The sequence below is a fragment of the Oreochromis aureus genome, linkage group 11 (genome assembly GCF_013358895.1).
Source record: "Oreochromis aureus strain Israel breed Guangdong linkage group 11, ZZ_aureus, whole genome shotgun sequence".
In the NCBI taxonomy this organism is placed as follows: domain Eukaryota; kingdom Metazoa; phylum Chordata; class Actinopteri; order Cichliformes; family Cichlidae; genus Oreochromis; species Oreochromis aureus.
In genome coordinates, this window is record NC_052952.1 from 1,459,731 (window position 1) to 1,476,488 (window position 16,758).

Consider the following 16,758-nt stretch of genomic DNA (forward strand, 5'->3'; position numbering starts at 1 on the left):
AGGCTGAGGCCTGTCTCGTCTTTGCTGAGAAAGAGAGAGCAGATTTCTCCTTCACTGGCTCTCTGTTAAATCCAGAATTGAATTCAAAATCCTCACATACAAGTTCTTGTGTTAACAGACCTCTCTGCATCGAATCATATCTGTTATTAATCTCTGTCTCTCTTCCACAGCATGTCTTTATCCTGTTTTCCTTCTCTCACCCCAACCAATCACAGCAGATGGCCCCGCCCCTCCCTGAGCCTGGTTCTGCCGGAGGTTTCTTCCTGTTAAAAGGGAGTTTTTGCTTCCCACTGTCGCCAAAGTGCTTGCTCATAGGGGGTCATATGATTGTTGGGTTTTTCTCTGTATTTATTATTGTAGGGTCTACCTTACAGTATAAAGCACCTTGAGGCGACTGTTGTGATTTGACGCTGTGTAAATAAAACTGAATTGAGTTAAAGATTTATCTTACTGACTCACCTCCTGCAGTAAATTTAAAGCTTATGCCTAAAATACATTTTTATTGCTCCAGAGGAGAGATTTGTGAGAGTGAGAAAGAGACAGAGAGAGAAATTTTTAAAAGTTTGCTTGGACTTTACAAGCCAAGGCTAACAATCTTTGTTGGAACAAAAGCAACACTTCCTTTGCACATGTTGAAAATGTACACATACCATGGTACTCTAAAGGTGGAGTGCTTTTTAAATGCATTGCTTTAAGTGCTGAAGCAGAGACAGCTGTGTGTCAGACCTGCAGCTTTAAGGCCGTTACACACTGAGCGCACCGCAAAAAGCAAAAATACCACACTTTTCAGATGCACACACAAAACAGTGTTGCATTTTTGCTAAAGATTCATCCTTAAAAATTCTGGTCCTGATGTTTCTAAACAAGGAAACAAAGAAACTATGATTCAACAGAAGGCAGCAGCAGGGAGAACTTCATGGTCTGATCCAGGAGTGAAAGCTGTGCAGGATGGTAAAGGGACTAGTTTATACCTCATGCCCAAGCACGTTTTTTATTCTTATGTGCTTTTTATTTAATGTTCACACGTCAATGGATGCAATGGAGAGCAATTTGGGGTTACTATCTTGCCCAATGAAGATTACAGCAGGCAGGGAGCTAACTGTGAACCTTGTGATTAGTAGAGGACCTGCTCTACCTCCTGAGCTACAGCCACCCAGCATGTTAATGGGCCAGTTTGAGCTCTTGTTGGCAGAGTTGGGTAACACTGTAATACTTTACTATCTGTATATTCAGTACCTGGTTTCGTTTTGAGCTACAAGTGCATTTGGAGTGGTTTATAAAACATATCTGCACAGATTTTACACATCTGGTGTGTAAAGCAGTTACTGGGTGTTTCATTACGCTAAAGTTTCCTTTTGCTAAATGTTTCTGTGGCTATGAACACGAAAGGGTGACACGAGGACAAAAAGGAAAAAACTTCCAAATGATGAATAGTTTGTTCTACAGTATCTGTCCAATCAAGAGCAATTAGACAGTATATCTGTTTAACCTGTTTAACCCAATATAATGAATTTCCACATAACAACTCCTTATTTAAGAAGTAAGAATTTTCATAGATCAGTCCCCTCAGTGTCAGAGTCAAAGAATCAGGATTTCCCTTTAATCTCTACTTTGGTGCCCTCAGTTTCTAATCTTCTCAATTTATTCAAACAATCTTGATTTAAATATAAACTTCTAAACTGAAATCACCTTCAAAATCAAATACAGGCTTCAGTTCAGTTATAATTTCAGGTTTCCCAGGACTTTAAATCAAATCACTTCTTCCCCCTGCATGACTCTTCACACAGCCTATGACTGATGAGTGCACGAGTGTGTGTGCACGATAGACAGAGATAAGTCCTCAACTATCCACCACCTGATGTGGCAGAGTGACAGAGGAGCCATTGATAAATGAGCCTTGTTTGTCTCTTCCCTTCAGAAAATAAGTGAGCAGCTCTCCTTTCCCCTTCACAAAGATGGGCCCTCTCCTCACAAAGCGGAAGCCATACTCCTTCAGGATGTTGTAGCAGTCCTCCACTACCTGAGGGAAACACACAGAGTACAAGAGTATGTCTCATTGCTTTTGTTACAGTTGAAATGGGGGAAACAAAGGGGACACAATTCAAAGCTGCAAATTCAAAACTTTGTTTGCATTTTTCCTGATTCCTGGGAACCTCCACTGGTTATGTTTGGTCACCGACAGTGCTCCCCGTGGATATATCAGCATCTGTCCCCAGAGTCACTTCACCACATCCTGACTATCTTCTAACATCTGTACATCCATCAAGTCCTGCTCCAGCTCTTGTACCCAGAGCTACTGCAGCCAGCACAAGTATGTGGGCTACCTGGAACACTTCAACCAGACCATCCCCCTCTTTTGCCCAGTAGACCTTATTATGATTCATTTTAGCCTGTGCCACCTGCACAGTAACGTTGGTCTCAGTCACGTGTGCCACCAGCAGCTGGTCATTAGAGTTTCTAACCCAGCATGTTAGAAATACCTTACTGGTTTCAGCTCTGGGAAGGAGAACAGCTTTGCTTGCTACAGAAAGGACTGGATGCTGTTCTTAGTCCTCATAAGCACTTGTCCGAGGATTACAAGATCTTATTAGCTCACTTGAAGTTTCCAAGCGCATTCTGATGTGCTAAACGATATATTTGTGACCCGACTCCATATACCAGTGTGCTGAGGGCTCTCGGACAGAAGTACAAGTGAACTCAGTGCCATCCTGTGCACACCACCCATAAAGGCAGGGGACTCTCAAGCTTTCGAAGCTTGGGTCTGTCATCTGGGGATGGTAACTACTGTGGATGGAGTAGCAGAGAGGTAACTCCAATGTGGATACCATGTAGACCGACTACTTATTAACTTGCTTTGAGGTATCAGTAAATGGTTTTCTACATAAGTGCTTTCTATCTAACATTCACACATATTCATACTCCGATGGATGCAGGATTAGTATCTTGTCCAAGGATATATGGAATGCAGACTGGATCAGCCAGGGATTCAACTACCAACCTTCCGATTAGTAGATGACCTGCTCTACCTCCTAAGCAACAGCCACCCCATAACTTTGGGAATAACTTTGCTACCTACAGTCTGCTTCAACATCACTGAGAAGAAAGCTACCTACAGTCTGGATCAGACCACTTGCTGTGCCCATCCATCTTCAAAGGCAGCATCACTGAAGAAAAGAGTGTTTCCAAGTCTTTTTAGGCATCGTGGCTCAAACCAAGAACGGAAGAAGGTAGTTTCGAGCCCCGGCTTACAGTCCACTACCACAAGACACTTCACCCTTGCCTACTGGTGGTGGTGGCCCATCCATCTTCAAAGTGCAGCTGTAACACAGAAGCATCAAGAATGTGTGTGAATTCCATCCTTATTGCCTTTGGGGTCCTTGTAGAGGAGCATTACTTGAGCCATTTACCATTTACCATTTTTGTGAGGAGCATTACTTGAGTGGATGCAAGGATTTCTCCAGGCTAGACGTGGCCACTGTGGTGGACTGGATCAGAGATACGAATGTTGTACGAATGTGACCGAAACCATGTTGCTCACAATTGCATGCTCAAGAAACCCAGCAGCACCTGTGGTGAGCAACACCTTGCACTACATGGCCTTGCCAAGGCTAAAGAGCAAAACCCTAATATTCTTACCATGAATACTGCGTCCAGTGTCATCTATGCTGACCATCACTATCAACATAGATGCAGACCTTTGCAATGCTGGATGACAGGTTGGAGAGAAAATTGTCTGCTCCCATGAAGTTCCTCGCCCTGCCCAGAGAGACAAGGTTGTAGCCCTGTGAACCATTGCGACAGTAAGTCCTACAGCTGAATGGAGGATATCACTGGATATGTTCACTAAAGCTGAGCCAAAGGTGAGGCATTAAATATTGAATGCATTCACAGCTCCACAACTAGCCCTAGCTAAACGATCCTGCCCAGTGGAAACAATCGAAAACAACCACCTACACCTAAGACTTCCCCTTAAAGGTCTCAGCCAGGTGAGACCTATGATTGGATCAGATCACCCTCACCTTATTATTCATGTTTGGCCAGTGATCCATGGGTTGCTTGGAGGGCCAGAAGCAGTCTGCACCAAGCCGGGTTCGGCACTGCAGCAACCCACCAGTAGTCTACAACAGTAAGCTGATAGATGCTTACACTCGTCCTTATTCACACAGACAACATTGCTTTACAAAAACGTGGAAAGGCTGTGGCAGCTTGACATCCTCCCTTTCCACCTCCCCTGAAAGCACCTCAAGAAGCTGTCATGAATCAATAGCCAGTAAGCTGTGATTATGGAAGGACTTTAGCAGGTCACAGACATATAACCAGGAGGTCCACAAAGTGGAGAAATCTGTGGTGAAGTTGACTCCAGAGGAGGGGGAATGGTTCGACTGGATTCTGGTACATTCCACACCATCATGTGCACCACAACAGCTGTGGCTGTAGCTTACCCAAGGACCACAGACTGCCACAACTGATACTTTCCTGATGGCCAGATCCCAAGCAGCTCCTCAGAAGAAATTGTTCATGCTTCGTTTGGAGCTCAGAGCTGTTCAGACCACTGTGCAAACTGAGCATGCTCTACCGCTGCAAAACACCGTGGACTGAATCCACTACTGCGCTGGGTTAGTTGCGCTCTGAGTCCTCTTGCTAAAAGGTCTTCAGTTTGTGCTGAAATCCAGGAGCTCACCAGTTCTCACCAGTGGAAATATATCAGTGGAAATCCTGGATAATGGCATCACAAGGGGGAAGCAGCTCTATGATCTTTCACCAGCCTGCTGCTGGGCTCACGGCCCCCATTTTATTGCAACAAACTTCAGAGCACTGGCCCTCCCAACCAACACACCTGTCCTCACTACAATGGCTGATTTGCCCACAGAGAGACTCCACATCCACAAACCTGTATTCTGTTCAACTGGAGTTGATTGCTTGACATGAGAGCCTCTGAGGGATAATCTTTAAGTGCATAATCATCAGATCTGTACACCTTGATTTGCTGCTGACTCTGGGCTCAGACGCTTGCTTCGTGGTCTTGTGTCTCCTGTCGAGAACACCATTCGATATGTAGTGAAATTATAGAACCAATTTCTGAGGCAGGTCTCAAGAGTTGCAGGAGGCTTTCTCCACCATTTAGCCCATTCTTCAGGTGCAGCTGGCAAATCAGAAGATTACCTTCCATTCTAATCCACCACACACATTTCTGATGAACCTGTGAGACTGAAATAAGGTAAGTCTGCACTCCAACCATCCCGAGGATCAGATTGTTCCTGAGTAAGCCCCCCGCATGGCACTCAGTGAGATAGATGTGAAACCCTCTTGGCTGCGCATCATTGGATACTCCTGATCCATTACATCAACTCTCCGGCTCAGGATGCAGCAGCAGGATGCCTCACTGCTGCAGGTGGTTTCTGGACAAGGTAACTTTATCACCAGTGGAAGACTGAAGCATCCAGGTCAAACAGAAGTCTCAACACACGACCGTGCCATAGGCCGAGCTGTCATAATTGTGCCCCCTCAGTTGCCCAGGCCCATGTCGCTGGTGGAAAAATCAGAAAAATGTTTCCTGGGAAGAATGGTATAGTGCTAGCAAAAGATCACACTTGTATACAACCAAGCTGGTTACTCGGCCTCAGATGCCAGATGGGAAGTCCTCCTCATCGTACAACAGAGACTTTTTGATGTGATCTTAAAAATGCCTAAAATAAACTTTATACAATTTATCTTGTCTCCTTTCTACAATAATCTCTTTAGAGGTTATTTAAACAATATTTGACTAAAGCAGAAGTCTGAAGTAAAGCAGTACCTGGATGTTGCCCATCACACCTGTGGACTCCATGCGGCTTGCCACGTTTACAGTGTTGCCCCAGATGTCAAAGTGGGGTTTGCGAGCACCAATCACTCCAGCTAGCACCCCACCCTTATTTAGACCTAAAAGAGAGTGTTGAAATATGCAACATGTTGAATTTAATTATAATTCAGTTCAGTCTGTTTATTTAGTTCCAAATCACAAGCAAAGTTGCCTCCAGGCACTTTATATTGTAAGATAAAGACTCAACAACAATAACAAGAAAACCCCAATCAGACAACCTCATATGACCATATATGTGGTGACAACTGGAAGAAGAAGATAAAAACCCTCAAGTAGAACCAGGCTCAGGGATGAAGACAAAAGACAGGACAAAGACACACCAAAGTGGTGCATAAACACAGAGTGTATTATGGGAAGCCCCCAGCAGCCTAGAGCAGCATAGCTAAGGGAGGGTCAAGAATGAGCTTTATCAAAAAAGAAAGTTTTGAGCTTACATTTTAAAGTATAGAGGCTATATGTCTCCCAAATTCAAACTGGAAGCTGGTTCCCCAGAAGAGTGACTACAAAACACAATAACTATAAAACTCTTTACAGTATTAAGCCAAGGTAGTCCCATCCAGAGTAAGAGTCCAGAGTAAGATTTTTAGGGCTTAGTACCATAACCTCAGTTTTATCTGAATAAGAAGCAGAGATGGTTGGAATTTTTTTTCATGAAGTTGTTACTAGTTAAGGTTAAAGGCTCAGTTCAGTCAGAGCTCTAACTGGCTCCAATGCTTTAAGAAAATCAGGTTGTTCTCATTTTCTTCAATCACTGATAGTAAGATGTCCTAAGTTTAGGGAGCTCTTTTTTATAGAACAACCAACTATTTTTCCAGCATAAATGAACATCTTCTAAATAAGTAAATTGCCATTTCTTCTCCACCTTATGGGTTATCTGCCTTAAGATTCACATCTGTGAGTTATACCAGGAATTATGCACCGGGTTGAGGCTTTCTTTTCACAGGAGCCACAGTAGCCAGGGTCATGTGCAGTGAGGATGGAACACTATTAACAAGAAAATGGGACTCTGTGGAAGTAGAGTTTAGGTCCTGTAGCTGCTCTGCACTGTGTTGACCCATGGCATTGAATAAGATAACAGTGGAGGAATTATAACCTTAAGCTTAGTTACAGCAATTTTAGAAAAAAATCTTCATTGTAATTCTTTATTATCAGGATGTCCTAAAAACTCCCTGAAAAGTCTTCAGCTGATCCAAAATGCTGCAGCAAGAGTCCTGACAGGGACTAGAAAGAGAAGCAGATTTCTCCTGTTTTGGCTTCCTTCATTGGCTTCCTGTTAAATCCAGAATTGAATTCAAAATCCTGCTCCTCACATACAAGGTCTTAAATAATCAGGCCCCATCTTATCTTAATGACCTTGTAGTACCATATCACCCTATTAGAGCACTTCGCTCTCACACTGCAGGCCTACTTGTTGTTCCTAGAGTATTTAAAAGTAGAATGGGAGGCAGAGCCTTCAGTTTTCAGGCCCCTCTTCTGTGGAACCAGCTTCCAGTTTGGATTCAGGAGACAGACACTATCTCTACTTTCAAGATTAGGCTTCAAACTTTCCTTTTTGCTAAAGCATATAGTTAGGGCTGGACCAGGTGACCCTGAATCCTCCCTTAGTTAATAATAATAAATTTTTTATTTGAAAGCGCCTTTCAGAACACTCAAGGACACTGTACATGGTAGAATAATAAAAGCAACATAAAAGCAAGCAGTTTACACAATCATAAAAGCATAAGACATTAAACAAATTTAAAATAGCAGAGTGGAGAGGTTATAAGCTATTTTGAACAAGTGAGTTTTGAGTTGGGACTTAAAGAGAGAGAAGGAAGTGATATTTCTTAAATCAGGAGGTAGGGAAGTCCAGAGTGGAGGAGCAGAGCAGCTGAAAGCCCTGCTCCCCACGGTGGCAAGACGGGGGGAGGGGACAGAGAGAGAAAGGGAAGAAGAAGATCTAAGACAGACATCGAGATGGGCGGTGATGTTAACCAGATCAGAGAGAGGTATGGAGGAGAGAGATGATGAATGCTGCCTACTAAATACAGCTAATATAGTATTTTTAAATTGATGCTTGTTCCATATCATTTGACTTGGGAGTCCAAAGAAAAGATTCATGCATCAGGACAGAGTTTTCCAATGGTGGATAGAAGGAGTCCTGACTTTGTTCCAGCAGCAGAGTTCTGGACATGTTGGAGCACCCTGTGGATGGATTTTTGAGTGAAGACCAGATCAGAGAATGGAAGTGAATGATGAATAGCCTTAAAGTTATGCTGCATTTTGTTAAGATTTTACAAAATGATACAGCAGGACAGGAGTGACAGCTGGGATAGGCTCCTGGTGATGCGCAGCAGAGTTCCCCGCGTTGGAGCCCTGAAAAGGATAAGCAGAAGTGAATGGATGGATGGATTGATACAAATGTAGTTTTTTATCTGTTTTCGAGGCTGATTATTGAATCTTTCATTGACTGTTTCATGACACTTGAGACTATAATAAGACAGTAAAGCCTGCACTAGTAAGAATGTCCTCTCCACCACAACCTCAGCCTCCCTGTGATGTTGGTCACCGTCTGTCTGCTCTTCATTACATTCAGAAGTAAAAGTTTCTAACAGACCAGGTCTCTCTAGTATATTAAAGTTATACTTAAAGTTATATTTTAAAGTTAATTCAAGTGTCACAATCTAAAGCACACGTCTAATTTTAGTTCAGTATGATTCCAACTCATCCAACTCAAATATCAAACCTACGATGAACAGTTTGTCTACGATGCAGAGTAACAGAAGAATGTTCTGGTAGTCTGGATGAGCAGTACACAGCATGAATACAACATGTACAAAGATGAAGTCTGCAAGTTCAGCTTCGTTCATGACGTCAACCATTTGGTGGGTTTTGTTTCTACATTGTTTGAATCCACTGACCATAAGAGAGATAAAATATCCTTAAAGTAAGGATTGTACTTTAATACATTTTTCTCATAAAGGATGACTCACCCCATGTTGTCCCGTCCTGTTAGGACTTTTATTTCTTTGGCAGATATTCAAGAGGACGTACCTGCACAGTAACACACACCTAACATGCAACCCTTTAACCATCTTAAGATTAGGACATACCGATGCGCAGCATGAAATTGTTGAATGATTGGTAGTTGATGTTCATAAGTGTAACCTTCATGGCCAGCGCAAAGTCTGCAAGGTCTGCCAGGTGCTGCCAGCGCTCCGTGTCCGACAGCTCTTCCTTCTGTCAGACAAAAAGCAAACATGATTTGTAGAAACTCAGTTTTTCACTTGGTTAAACAGCTCTTTACTGTATTATAAAGTCTGGATTATTTATTTGGGTTCTGGTACGTAAAAACAACCGACCAGATTGCAAGATAACTGGGAGTGAGCGTCTTTTTTTCCTGGTGACTAACTTTGAATCACCAAGTAGTCCAGTCATGTGTGTCCATTTTCTTAATTCAGCCTTTAATTTTTCATCATTCTCTGTTGTGCATGCCTGCTTGTATTTATAATGATATCCATTAACATTAATGCTTGTATAAGCCTCTTACCTCAGCATTAAACTATCATTAACAAGTTCTGTAAGTGCCTTACTCTCACCTAAAACTAAGCCTAACTGTAAAATTAAGCGTTGAACCTTAAAACGAGGCTTTCAACAGGTGCAAATAAAATGGTGTTCTCAGTCTCAGTTATGCCCTCTGCACTACAGTAAACTGTACCTGGATCCTAATCAGATCGTCTTAATCAAAAGAATATTTCCACAAAGAGAGTTGCACCAAACCTGCAGCAGATCTAAATCTATTCACACTAATATGCAATTATGTTCCTATGAGAGCTGATGTTGGCTCTGTCAGCCATGACACACAATGAAGCTGAAGAAGTCATGTGACCATACTGACCTTGATGGAGTTGTAACCGTTGCTGACGTCCGGGGTGACACCTGACGCTGCCATGTATGTGCTGCCAATAGTCTTGATTTTTGTAATGCAGCGAAACTGAGGCTCATCAAGCAGCTGACATGGACACAAGTGGGAGGTTATGTTTACATATACTGACAATTAAAGCTCAGACAAACACACTGCAAGTATTTTTTAGAAAGCACTGCACCCGGGACATCTGAGCAACTTACATTTCAACTTCATCTGACCACTAAACAGACATATTGAGGTGTTTGTAACTGTTTTTAATATTTCTATTACAGGAGTCTGCTATCCACACAGGTGAAAGAAAATGTGAACCTTTGGGAATTAAAAGATTTCTGCATTGACATCATGTAGATGTGGTCTGATCACCATCCAAGTCATAATTAGAGAGACTGCAAGTAAAATCAAATTTAAACTAATATACAGAATATTTCATCCACAACTCTTTCTAGTGCACGAATCAGAAATTCAGCTAGCTCACAGATATTTGAGTTATATTTCTGATTTCAATGTCTGCTTTCTCTGCTCATAACCTTTATACAAATTGTCTCTCTTCCACAGCATGTCTTTATCCTGTCTTCCTTCTCTCACCCCAACCAATCACAGCAGATGGCCCCGCCCCTCCCTGAGCCTGGTTCTGCCGGAGGTTTCTTCCTGTTAAAAGGGAGTTTTTCCTTCCCACTGTCGCCAAAGTGCTTGCTCATAGGGGGTCATATGATTGTTGGGTTTTTCTCTGTATCTATTATTGTAGGGTCTACCTTACAGTATAACGCGCCTTGAGGTGACTGTTGTTGTGATTTGGCGCTATATAAATAAAATTGAATTAAAATAAAACAGAATTTTTGCTGTATCTAACTTAATCAATCTTATATTTGTTATCAGTGCTCTATACGAGCCCTGTTCTGTGTTGGGAGTGTTTCAGCCATATTGCCAAATACAAATTACTGCAGATGGAGACAATCTCCAGAGGAGGCTGAGTATTTCTAGTGAAGTTAAAGCTCAGGCAAAACCATTATTACACAGTTTTATGAACAACTTTAATGCCTGACTGACAAGCTGTGGCTTGTGGTGTTCATTGGGATCGTCACAGAACGTATTACAGACATTTCAAATACAAAGAACAATTCGGATAACTCCTATGAAGACAATAACACAGGTTTTTCCTGGCCTGGTCAGGGGTACCAGGGCCCTGCCCTGGAACGAGGCATGAGGAGGCATGAGAAGGAAGAGGGAAAACGCCTGGTGGCTGGCCTTCATTCATGGGGCCCACTCTGGCACACCCCAAGAAACCATATGAGCCATATGTTCGGCCATATGCTCTGTGAGTTGAGCGCTAGCAGTCCAATCCCCATCAGATCGGAGCTCGTGTTGTGAGGTTGAGAGAGACTGGCTACATACAGTCATGCTCACAGCTCAACATTCGGGAAGCAGTCTCCTGGAGAGGGGCTGGATTCTGTTCTAATTTTGACCCTTGGTGAGAGGTGGTGGGTAGGGGTGGGTATCTCCCTGGTTTGCTGCCCACACACTCGGGTCTTGGCCAGGAGATAAGAGGCTTGTTTCCCTCTGTCTTTGGTTAGGAACAGGTCCTGACTCATATCTGCATTTATGTTCCTAGCAATAGTTTAGAGTACCCAGCGGTTTTAAAGTCACTGGGTGGGGTGCTGGAGACCGCCCTATTTGGGCACGCCATCGTCTGCTAGTGGACGTCAACATTCACGTGAGCAAAGATAGTGAGACTTGAGGGTTGTGATTGGGAGGAATGGTCTGCCCAGTCTGAACCTGAGTGACCGGAGGGGTTGTGGTACGGTGTTTGGCACTTAAGACACTCCGGAACCACTAAAAAATCTAATTTCTTAAACTAAATGGTTAAATTCCCATTCATACCCCTTGGAAACAAAAGTTAAAAATAGAAAATTCAAAATGCTTCCCTCATTTTCCTGAGAGAAGTAACATCACGCCTGTGGCTATAAAATGTAAAAACAATATCTACGATTGTTTTTCATGGAAGTGTCGAGTGACAGGAATGGTGGTGTCATTTGTCGTAAAGGAACTCCTGTACAGTATCAGCTCGTATGAATCATGTTTTACACCAAGGGCTTCATCACCTGTAATACAGTGTCCATGTAAGAAAGTCTATATCGGTGGAACATCCCTTTCTCTAAAAGCATGCATCAGATTACAGCACATGCCAGTGTCTCATTGGTGTATGCTGGGCACATATAATCGCTTGTTTGATTTTTCTGACTCAATATATATAATAGTTAAAATGCTATCTGTAATATGTTTTGTGATGACCCTGATGAAAGCCAAAAGCTCCACATGTGGCTGTAGTTTTAACCTCTTCCATAATAGTAAAGTGATGGGCAGGATAAGGTCAATGAGTAGTATTTTCAACTATGTGTCATGAAATAATCTGAGTTAAAGTCCCAGAGCAGCAGAGCTGGAAATGACCTGATCTGATTTCTTGAAGAAATCAAACCTGTATGACACTGAGAAAAAAAGGCACCTTACACTGTCAAAGTCTGAGATGATCTCGTTGAGAAAGCGTAAGCATTCAATGCCTCCGTTATTGATGCTCTCCTCTGTGTAAAAGTCAGAAAAGTTGGGGATAGAAGCAAACATGACTCCAATCTCGTCATATGACTGGCTGTACAGTTCCTGGAACAGAATGGATCATTAGGGTAGACAGAAAAGACTTCTGACAGTCACAGTGAGTTAAGGATGTGATGTGTTATCAGCAAAAGTGAACCTCTTACCTCGTCCCTTTTCTTGGATCCTAGGAAGTGTCGAGCCACATGTTCAGGCAGCATGTTGGTTACCAGTGCTTCGTTCCAGCGCCGCATCTCATACACCTTCTCCTTTTGTTCATGAACTTCAATCTTCCAGAGGAAAAGGGTACGGGCAAGCTTCTCCACCTTCAGGTGCCAAACAGGTTCTCATGTTAGCAATGAAATGCTAAAATGTTGCACATTAGCAAACCGCAGGGGAAAAACTGACTGGACTTCAAGTCATAAGGCTGTAATATAAAACTATTTTGCCTAAAGATATATTACTGACATGTATTCAAATAAAATAATATATATTTTATTTATATAAGTGAAAAAGCTATATATAACTCTTTCAGCAATTAGCCAATAAAATTTAGTTTCATCAAATGCAAATGTGTGGTTAATTTCCTAACCCTAAAAAAAGAAGGAAAAGGAACAACAAGTAAACAGTATGCTAGAAGCAGAAAAAATGTAAGAAACCTCCACAAAGATGAAAGAGTGATGGCTACAGAAAGAGTCAGTCCTTGTGGAGGGTGGTCACCCAAAGCTCACCAAACCATGTGGCCCAATTCCCACAAAAGAGCTAATGTGGAAGTTTATAAAAAGCATGGCTGCTTGGACTGAACTGTATAAGAACACACAGCACATCACATCTTTCTGTGCATGGAGCAGCACCTCATACAAAGCTGCCACTCTACATTCATCACACTGCAATGTTTCGAGGAACATGACAGAGAGTTAAAGGCGACTTGGTCTTTAAAAAGTTCTCTACCAATCCCACCCACATGGAATTGACAGGAAAACAAGTCTGCTCCATGAAGGCACTACCATGCAAGGTCCCTCAGTGGTTTGAAACAAAGCATTTCTCTTTCTTATTGTGTTATTTTCTTTGCTATTTCATGGAAAATATCAGGTTCACCCAGAAATTTTCTTCGGTTTTAGACTATGAAGTACAGCATTTCTTTCTCTTTGAATTTAGATGCTACCTGTAAATAATGCTTTTACCAATAACCCACCTGTTGACGTTGGCACTATTTAGGGCCCGAGCACAAAAGTGCGAAGGCCCTATTGTATCTGCTCTGTTTCTTATTATTATTAGGGGCCGAGCACAAAGTGCGAAGGCCCTATTGTATCTGCTCTGTTTCTTATTATTATTATTATTATTATTATTATTATTATTATTATTATTATTATTATTATTATTATTATTATTTCGGCAAATGAATCGGCCTTTTGAGGGCCTAAACATGCTCAAAAACTCATGAAATTTTGCACAGCGTCAGGTCTGGTGAAAATTTACGTATTTTAATGTCCGTAGACATGTCCAGGAAAATTGGCTCAGTAGCGCCACCTAGAAAATGAGAAAGCGCGAGCCCCGAGATGGGTATGACCTACATGTATAAAACTCGGAACACATATCTAACGTTCGGAGACGCACAAAAAGTCTATTATGGCCATGTCCTAAACCCAACAGGAAGTCCGCCATTTGGAAGTGAAGGTGACATTTTGGCTCTAATTTTGCCATTTCCATGCCTCGAACTTTTTGAACTCCTCATTGGAATTTCATTGTACAAGCTTCATATTTGGTCAGAGTCAACTACACACCTGGGCCATGTTAAATTGCGGAGCTTTTGAGTTTTCGGGATACGGTGAGGCCGTGGCGCCACACAATTTCGATGACTCCGCCATGAAAATCTTATTGCCTCTCGTTCTGTCATACATTGTCCGACCTTGACCAAAGTGGACACATATGATAAGGCTCCACCCCTGAACATATTTCAACTGCCATATTTGACATCAGGGACAGCGCCACCTAGTGGGAACAGGAAATGTCATGTTTTACACTTTGGGGTACAGTATTGTAATGGGTGACATCTGCAGCCTCAAATTTCTCCAGGAAAGCCTTAAGGAGTTGGTCTTGGGTTACAGAGAAAACTGTGAGTTTTCGCTGAAGGGTGTGACCCCAGCAGCATGGCGAACATTGAGGTCTCGCCATGAAGAAACAAATTAGTGTAACTCAATGAAATCCAATCTGATCAGTACCAGATTTTACAGGGATGATGTCAGACCCGCCCTGAACAGATTGATATGCCCATTGTCAGGAATACTAGAGCGCCACCTAGTGGCACCAGGAAATGTCATGTCTTTCATTTTGTTGTACTGATTTTCACAGGTTCATCGTGGCCACCTCAAAAGCGGTGAATATCACCATCAGTCCCTCTTGATGCTTCAGTGAGAAAATTGTGACTATAAACTGAGCAGGCGCACCCTGGTGGCAACGCAGTTCACCATGAAAGATGAAGTGGCTTTTGAGGGGCTTGAAAAGTTTAAAAGTCTTGAAATTTGGCGCACACCTCTAATGTGATGAGGATTTCTTTTTATATGTTCATTTTCCTTGAATAGCGCAAAATGGCTCCACAGCGCCCCCTACAAAATTTCAAAACAACAGCCCCTGCTCTGTGTTTTATGTATGAGTTTGAAACCTGGCAAGCTTATTGGAGATATCAAGATGTACAAAAAGTCTCTTGGAGCAATATCCCAAATCCAACAGGAAGTCAGCCATTTTAAAATTAAGGTGTAAATTTGGCGACATTTTCCCCTCTTTTCAGGCCTCATACTTTTGTGAACTCCTCCAAGGGATTTCATTAGATTTACGTGATCTCCTGTGTGTGGAATCTAAAGACCTTTGTGATGTTAAATTGCGAAGCTTTTACGTTCAGGGAAAGCAGGGGTGGTCATGGCGGCGCGTGGAGTTTCAATCACTTGCCAAAAAGCAGTAACCTGCTGTCGCTCAAAAACACAATGTCCAATCTCTCCCAAAGGTCGCAGGCGTGATAAGACTCGAGCTCGGAAATGTTTGTTATGCCATTTGTCAGTAATGGTTAGGCGCCACCTAGTGGGACGACTATAATAATGGTTGAATGAGATGAAATTTTAGCTGGTGGTTAAATGCATGAATTCCATCAATGTGACATCAGATCGGAAGCGCTGGTTTTAGGTGTTGGGCTTGGCTCGACGCGCCGAAGTGCGAGGGCCCTCATATCGCTGCTTGCAGCTTTAATTATTATTATTATTATTATTATTATTATTATTATTATTATTAGGGCCCGAGCACAAAAGTGCGAAGCCCTATTATATCTCTCTGTTTCTTATTATTATTATTATTATTATTATTATTATTATTATTATTATTATTATTTGGCAAATGAATCGGCCTTTTGAGGGCCTAAACATGCTCGAAAACTCATGAAATTTTGCACTGCGCGTCAGGTCTGGTGAAAATTTACGTATTTTAATGTCCGTGAGACATGTCCAGGAAAATTGGCTCAGTAGCGCCACCTAGAAAAATGAGAAACGCGAGCCCCGAGATGGGTATGACCTACATGTATAAAACTCGAACACATATCTAACGTTCGGAGACGCACATAAAAGTCTATTATGGCCATGTCCTAAACCCAACAGGAAGTCCGCCATTTGGAAGTGAAGGTGACATTTTGGCTCTAATTTTGCCATTTCCATGCCTCGAACTTTGCGAACTCCTCATTGGAATTTCATCGTACAAGCTTCATATTTGGTCAGTGTCAACTACACACCTGGGCCATGTTAAATTGCGGAGCTTTTGAGTTTTCGGGTTACTGTGAGGCCGTGGCGCCACGGCGTAATTTCGATGACTCGCCATGAAAATCTTATTGCCTCTCGTTCTGTCATACATTGTCCGACCTTGACCAAAGTGGACACATATGATAAGGCTCCACCCTGAACATATTTCAACTGCCATATTTGACACCAGGGACAGCGCCACCTAGTGGGAACAGGAAATGTCATGTTTTACACTTTGGGGTACAGTATTGTAATGGGTGACATCTGCAGCCTCAAATTTCTCCAGGAAAGCCTTAAGGAGTTGGTCTTGGGTTACAGAGAAAACTGTGAGTTTTCGCTGAAGGGTGTGACCCCAGCAGCATGGCTAACATTGATGTCTCGCCATGAAGAAACAAATTAGTGTAACTCAATGAAATCCAATCTGATCAGTACCAGATTTTACAGGGATGATGTCAGACCCGCCCTGAACAGATTGATATGCCCATTGTCAGGAATACGTAGAGCGCCACCTAGTGGCACCAGGAAATGTCATGTCTTTCATTTTGTTGTACTGATTTTCACAGGTTCATCGTGGCCACCTCAAAAGCGGTGAATATCACCATCAGTCCCTCTTGATGCTTCAGTGAGAA

General features: G+C 42.4%; 1 protein-coding gene across 4 annotated transcripts in view; it reads right to left on the bottom strand.

Moving 5' to 3' along the window:
- Positions 1-308: 308 nt before the first annotated feature.
- adcy3a (adenylate cyclase 3a) overlaps positions 309-16,758 on the bottom strand; it is a 49,755-nt gene continuing 33,305 nt past the window's right edge. For all 4 annotated transcript variants that reach the window (XM_039619818.1, XM_031734709.2, XM_039619819.1 and 1 more), the window contains 6 exons: positions 12,518-12,676; positions 12,273-12,419; positions 9,738-9,851; positions 8,953-9,079; positions 5,795-5,919; positions 309-2,020 (listed from right to left, as the gene is read on the bottom strand). In XM_039619818.1, the coding sequence (XP_039475752.1) occupies positions 1,841-2,020; positions 5,795-5,919; positions 8,953-9,079; positions 9,738-9,851; positions 12,273-12,419; positions 12,518-12,676 (852 nt within the window). In that variant the 3' untranslated portion in view covers positions 309-1,840. The remainder of the gene's footprint in view (positions 2,021-5,794; positions 5,920-8,952; positions 9,080-9,737; positions 9,852-12,272; positions 12,420-12,517; positions 12,677-16,758) is intronic.